Source organism: Uloborus diversus, chromosome 7 (genome assembly GCF_026930045.1).
Source record: "Uloborus diversus isolate 005 chromosome 7, Udiv.v.3.1, whole genome shotgun sequence".
Lineage (NCBI taxonomy): Eukaryota > Metazoa > Arthropoda > Arachnida > Araneae > Uloboridae > Uloborus > Uloborus diversus.
In genome coordinates, this window is record NC_072737.1 from 136,718,093 (window position 1) to 136,725,000 (window position 6,908).

General features: G+C 30.7%; 1 protein-coding gene across 1 annotated transcript in view; it reads left to right on the forward strand.

The window, feature by feature from the left end:
* The window catches only part of LOC129225917 (DDB1- and CUL4-associated factor 1-like), a 139,323-nt gene that overhangs the window by 49,877 nt on the left and 82,538 nt on the right, over positions 1-6,908 (forward strand). Inside the window, 3 exon segments of the mRNA XM_054860450.1 lie at positions 874-1,096; positions 1,445-1,561; positions 2,407-2,478. Coding sequence (XP_054716425.1) covers positions 874-1,096; positions 1,445-1,561; positions 2,407-2,478 — 412 coding nt within the window.

Below are 6,908 nucleotides of genomic sequence, written 5' to 3' on the forward strand. Positions count from 1 at the left end.
AGACCTACTAATATTTGGTGCAGCATTTATTTATTTAACGCATTGTAATTTTCAAAACAAATTGACAATTCTTTTAATTTTGAAAAAGACTAGTCAGCATAACTTTTTCACTTTGCCCCACATTCCCTATTTTCTTCAGTAAAAAGTTCAGTCATTTTGCAATGCAATACCAACAGCATGTCTTTTTGAAATATCTTCCTGAATAGTATCTTCTGTATTTAATGATTCAATGTTAGCAGCATATTTAATAGAGCTCGTACCCATATTTTTGAGAGCTTAAGTCAGTTCACAGGGTACCTCAATTTAGGTCCATCGACGAACCCTTTACAAAAAATGGATCAACCGAAACTTACCCTGCACAAAATTCTGACTAACCAAACCGTACCTTTCCCAGATTATTTATTGGAAAATCAAATATGATGTAAAAAATCCCTGATTCATCCATATTTAACTGAAAAACATAGTGATTTTGTAATTTATTTTATGATACAAAAGTATTAGATTTGGCATTTAATAAAAGATGTATATACAATCAAGCACTCTTGTCAGAATACCATTTATTATGCTTAATTCATTAAGTTTTCAAAACACCAAACCGTTCTTGTTTGTCATTTTGATCCTGGATTATGGAATTTCTCATTTATTAAAATAAATTTTCGTGGCAAAATAACTATTCCATTGATTGAGCTCGACTGTATATAAATGTTAGCAATATTAATAATTTAAAAACAAAATATGATTTTTTTCTTTTGAATGTTTTATGATTTCTCTAAAAATGTCTTGTGGGTGCTGTATGTTTATTTCGTTTGAATACAGAATATTGCAACAGAGACAAAACATTTTATCATAACATCATTATTCGTACATTTTCAGACTTGATACCGTTAAATGTGCATTGGATGTTTTGAAACTGTGCTCTTTAACTGACCGTACACAACTAGCATTTTGTGAAAAAATTTCAAGTCCTGAATACCTTCATGTCACAGGGATGAGTATATTGTTGACAGCTGCAGAAGGAGAATTAATGTTGATTCCTGATATTCAAAAATCGGCTTTAATGATTATAATTAACTGTGTTTGTTCAAAATTACCCAAAGTAAGTACATGGCTAAGATACTTGATGTATTATTTTTTTATGTCATATAGCAAGTAAAATTCTAATTTGATTTGCAACATTTAAAGTACAATAAGGCACTGTTAATATATTATTAAGTGATAAATATAAAAACTCATAAAACCAGGATAAATCGCATAGAAACATATTTTCTGTACCTGTACTATGAAAAGTGTTTTCATTTTTTTTAAATATTTAAAATTCTGCTTGTATTAAAAGGCACAATAAATTCTTTTTCAGTTTTGTTGCTACAGACTATGTTATGTGTAATTGATTCCCACAAAATTAGCATCAAAATTTTAACCTTTTTTTTTGTTGTTGTTATTCTAGGTTTCAGACTCTACTCGTAATTCTTTGGTCATTGGTCAAAGAAAGAAAAGTATCCGTACTATGGAAGATCATTTGAATAAAATGTACAAAGGTGTACGGACAAAGAATGGAATTAACGTATGAAATAATTTTATTACATTAATTTATGATTTTTGCATATCTATGGTTTTGTTCTCCTTTCATTTCTTTTATCCCCTAACTACAAACTATTTTACTTCATACTTTCCCAAAGCAACATGATTTCTATAAAAGGGCTCCACAAACATTATCCATTAAATTATCAAACAAAATAGTAACAACTGTGTCAGACTTTTATTTTAATGGCCAACCTTGATTCTCGCTGTTGATACTGTAAAATGCTTAATTCAGGGGCTGCCACTGGCGATTAAAAACGCAACTGTTGCTATTGTTTTGAAGCAAAGGCGACTATTTTAGCCAACATATGGCCAAAAACAACTACTTTGCTATCAATTGTTTAAAAACTGTCTATTTTAGAGAAAGACAGCTAAAACACATAAAAATTCCTTTCTTCATTTTTCGTATGTGTAAAATTGTAGAGCGTTTTAAAAATTGGGAAAATGAAATGCAAGAAACATATTCATGGTAAGAAAATTTCAGAAATGACACAAATTGGAAATCAAACCTCATCATGTTTTGCATATTACCTACATTTTGTACTGAGAATAGTTTTAGCTAATTATTTATGCATTTTTTAAATGTGGATTGATTAGTTACATTTGTATAAATGTGAATATATATTAATTTAAATGTATTGTTTTAGTTCTTGAAATTTCTTTTTTCCTAATTATGAATGGTTCTTCTAAATAACCAACCATTCATAATTTTTCACCAATTTTTTTTTTATTTTTATTTATTGATTTTGAATTGAAATTTTATTTTACATATTTGTGAACTCTGCCAACTCTTACAATTGTTTTGATGTTGTCTTTAAATTGTTATAGATTTTAATCAATTTGCTGAGCATTAAAACCCCTCTCACTGATGCAGATTGTATTAGAACTTTGGCTTGCAAAGTAAGTAGTAAATATGTATTCATTGAGATTGAGTTTTCCTTTAAATTATCAGTTAGGAAGATTCTTTTTGAAAATATCTTGCTTTTTAAAATTGTATTTCACTGATGAGAAAATGGATTGAGATTACTAAAACTGCTTTTTTCAAAATGATAAATATCAATGGTACTTTATTTAATAAAAAATAAATGAACACAATAAAGATTTTTGTTTTTGTGAGTTCCTTTTTTTATTTCTTTTTTCCACTCAGTACTATTTTTTATTTCTGCCTTATAATTTAGTTTCAATGTGTTGCCAACTGTTCGTTTTATTGCTTTCCTTCATTTACCTGTGTAAGTCGATCATTCCCACTTCAAAGTCAAGAACGTTTTGTCCAGTTTTTTTTTTTGTGAATAAAAGGTTTAAAAGAAAGAAAATGATGCAACAAACATGGTTAGAGCTGTAAATGTACAGTTTTCATTTTTGTGTTTAAAAAAGCTTCGTTTTTTAAGAGCAATTTTTGTAAATTTTTGCTGCTTTTATTCAAGATCAATATATAAAAAACCTGTTTTTAAATTCTCTCTAAACATTATTATTTTTTTAAATTGTAAACAGGTTGAATCACCTATACTTAATATGCAGTTTTTGTCACCTTTTGTTCAGTCCGACTTTTACTGTAACCAAACTTTAATGGTGAGATAATAGAAAATCAAGTCAGAATAAGTTGACCCTCACATCTTTGAAACTTTTTTTTTTTTTTGCTTCAGTGAAGTGCTCAACTTAAATGTCAGTACATGTGGTACTTATGAAATTTCAGAAAAAATGTTTTTTTTTTTTTTTTTTTGGTGTGATCCCTCTCCTGCACGTAAAAACAGCTTTAAGGCTGCTCTTCAGTGGGGAAGAAAAACGATCTCGCTTGAAAATGGGCCTTTTCTTTAAACGAAAGCAGTGTACATCAGTGAAATGATTGACACTTCAACAGCCAATAGAACGAACGGTGACCGATGAAAGTGTGGATCATGTGACCTGTCACATTTTGCAGGGGGACAGACCGGACGCTCCCCCTGCTGTGCAAGTCAAGGGAGGTATAGCTGTCGGCGAAATGAAACCGCAGCTTTTTACAGACCCTTCCAAGGAAATTCTAGTTCTTTCCCTCTTGAGTCTTGACTACATAAGTAAAAGAAAAATAACTCAATGTAAAAGGCGCGAAATTTTACATTGCCGCGCATTTTGCAATCCTACTTGTGATATTATTTATTTGTATTCGCGCTAAAATTAATTTTGAAACAAAGATTTTTTCCCCCATTAATACGGTTTCAGATCTCATCTAGGAAAAATTAACGAATGAATGAATATTTGCAATAAATAAATTCATAAATTCGTTTTTATTTTTAGAAAAATGTTCGTTATTGAAAATTGATGATTTCAAAAAAGGAAGGAAAAAAAAAGATAGCCTGCATGACCACACTGAATTTTAACGAAATGAACTCCAAATTCTAACCAAAAAATATTCTTTAAAAATGGGTGATCCTACTTAATATATTTGAAAAATCGAGTGCCGAATAAAACTGGGGACTAACTAGTTATCGGTTGGCGAAATTTTTTCGCTTCCTCTGCCTGTTTGCCACTCTCCCCAACCCCATCCGAGTTGCCAGAAAACATTCTTCTTAAAAATGAAACTAGATCCTCTTTGCATAGTTAATACTTGATTGTACAATAAACATTAGTGCCACTAATTAGTTACATTAACCTTTATTTGAACTGATAATTTTAGTGCTAAACTAAATACTACTTTGTTGGTTAGTTACCTGTTTTACAAATGCAGTGGCGAATAGATAAAAATGTGGCTACTATAATTGCCTTTTCTCACCACTGGTGACCAGAAAATTCCTCTAATCTTTATCTTTGAATCCTTTTCTTTTTGAAAAAATATTTATTTATCTAATTTTATATGTAGATGAGAAGGCTACGATAGCATTTCTCAAGGGGTTGTTATGGTGAAAGTTCTTTCAAATTGAGCATAACAACGGCAAAGTCGCGGACGGCTACGGATAAGGATTTCCTGAATTTGAAAAATTAAAGATTTTTCTGTGATCTTTGTTTGTATGCAGGGGTGCTCACCCTGCTCCAAGCTCAAAGGCAAAAATCACCCCTTCACCCACTCTCAATGTTTGTAAACTATCTTACTCTGAAATTTTGAAATAAAGCTAAACCTAGCACTTTTAGAGTTTCAGATTCCCAGTTACTAAATTTGGCAAAATACATGAGGTATTACATACACTATATGACCAAAAGTGTTGGGACACTTTCAAAAATTCACAATTTTACGGATTTCTCGAGAAATAAAAGACCAATTGCTCTCTGCTCTGTAATTTTTTTTCTCATGAAAAGTATACTCCAGACGTCAAATCCAATAACAATTAAGTCTGCTATTCATTTAGGGGACCAGCAACAAATAATCCGTTCTTATCATGAATCACTCTGTAACGATGGCAGGAAAGTGTTGCCAGTTTGCTAACAATCCCTTACCATTCGTCACCTATCCTAGAATTATAGAAATTCGGCTCATTAGATCGCTGATAACTTTTTAAAATTTAAAGAAATTGCGGTGGAATTTTTTTCATGGATTGTAGAATGTATCTGAGCTTTGAATTATGAACGTTATAAATTGCTATCTTTCGTGCATGCGCAGTGAAAAATTAATAGCATTAATTGTTCATATTTCATCAAATTTTCAATATTTTAACTTCAAATTTTATTATTATGTTTCTCTAAAATGCTGTCAAATATTCTAAAAGTTTAGTAACGTCTGACGAAATACTCTGCGTAATATGAGGCGAAAACCGTCAAAAATTTTTTTGCATTTTCGGAAGAAATGCTTATATTTCCATGGGTATAAGAGATATTTTCACAAAAATATAAAGATAAGTTTTTGATAGATTTTTAACTCATTTCTGAAAATTATAGCTTATTCCCAGCAATTTGCAATGAAAAATGATCAAAAAACTTTTTTCCTCAATTTGTTGTCGGTCCCCTAAATGAATAGCAGACTTAATTTTTATTGGAAAATGACAACTAGAGTATACATTTTATGCGAAACAAATTATAGAGCAATTGGTCTATTATTTCTCGAGAAATCCCTAAAAATGTGAATTTTTGAAAGTGTCCCAATGCTTTAGGTCATATAGTGTATATAGTGCTTCCACTTCAACACATTGAGTTTTTATTAAAATTTCCTAATAAGTCTTGTGAGTGTCTGATCCTCGTTAGTTGTCATAATAAATATTAAGGGTTGTCCTTTTTCTCAGGAGGCAGGAAAATATTACCTACATGTATATCTGCCTGAAAAAAAAAAAAAAAAAAAAAAAAAAAAAAAAAAAAAAAAACCCTCGAAATACTTAGGTGAAAAAAAATCTCCACGCCTCGCTCTGCCAGATTTTAAAGTTTTTGTCGCTCTGCCTCGTTTTTATGCATCTTGCATTTAATGAATCAATAATAAAAAATAAAAAAAGGGCAAGAAACAGATTTGCAGGAAAATACATAAAGTTAAAACAAAAATGAAAATGAACAGCTTACATTTAGGAAAGCAATTATAAGTGCAAGTAAGGGTTCACAATTTAAAAAGAAAAAAAAAATCAAGACAAACTTTTTCTTTTTAAGTTCTGTGTTACGCACTTCTGTGCCGAAAAATTATCGTATCGTGTCTTCAGTCACAGAATAAAATGAATGTTCTAATCAAATGATTATCAAGTAATTTTCATTCGTATAGAACAAAAATCTTTTTTGAGATCCCACATTTTCTATTCTATTGACTCCTAATTCCTAATAATATGTAAATACAGCGAGAGAAAGGATTTAGCTTCTTGTTTAGGAGAGGGAACCATTTCTATATTTAATTAACATGATCTTTATCGTAAGCATACTATTTACTCAGAAATACTCCCTATTTTCCCAAGCACTCTGTTTGGGGGCTATGCCATTTAATTTTCACGAAAATAAAATTTTCAAAATGCACTTTTAGACGAACTTTGGTAGTATTTGGAAGTAAGTAAGAGGTCCTGTGATCTTCCACCAGCAAATTTTTAAACTTGAAACGCCAAAAACACAATTTCAGGTTCTTCAATTATGTTAGGAAACGGGGAGTTCGGAAGCTTTCCCCGGAATTTTTCCAAATAGTCTAAAAACGCAGTCTTAGTGTGATGTTGGGGGGAGGCAAAATTTTCAAAGTGTTATAAACATGATTGTAGGCCATTTTTAGTAACGTTGGGGACATTCAGGTTTTTGAAATCAAAGTTCCAAAAATGCAATTTTAGACGACTTTTTTTTTTTTATGGTCAAAGAAGGACTTTTCAGAAACTCCCTTCCCGAAATTTTTTGAAATTAAAGCCATAAAAACGAAATTTAAGACGATCTTTAATGATGTTTTTTGAAGGGAGGGGGGGGGGGGTGCTTAT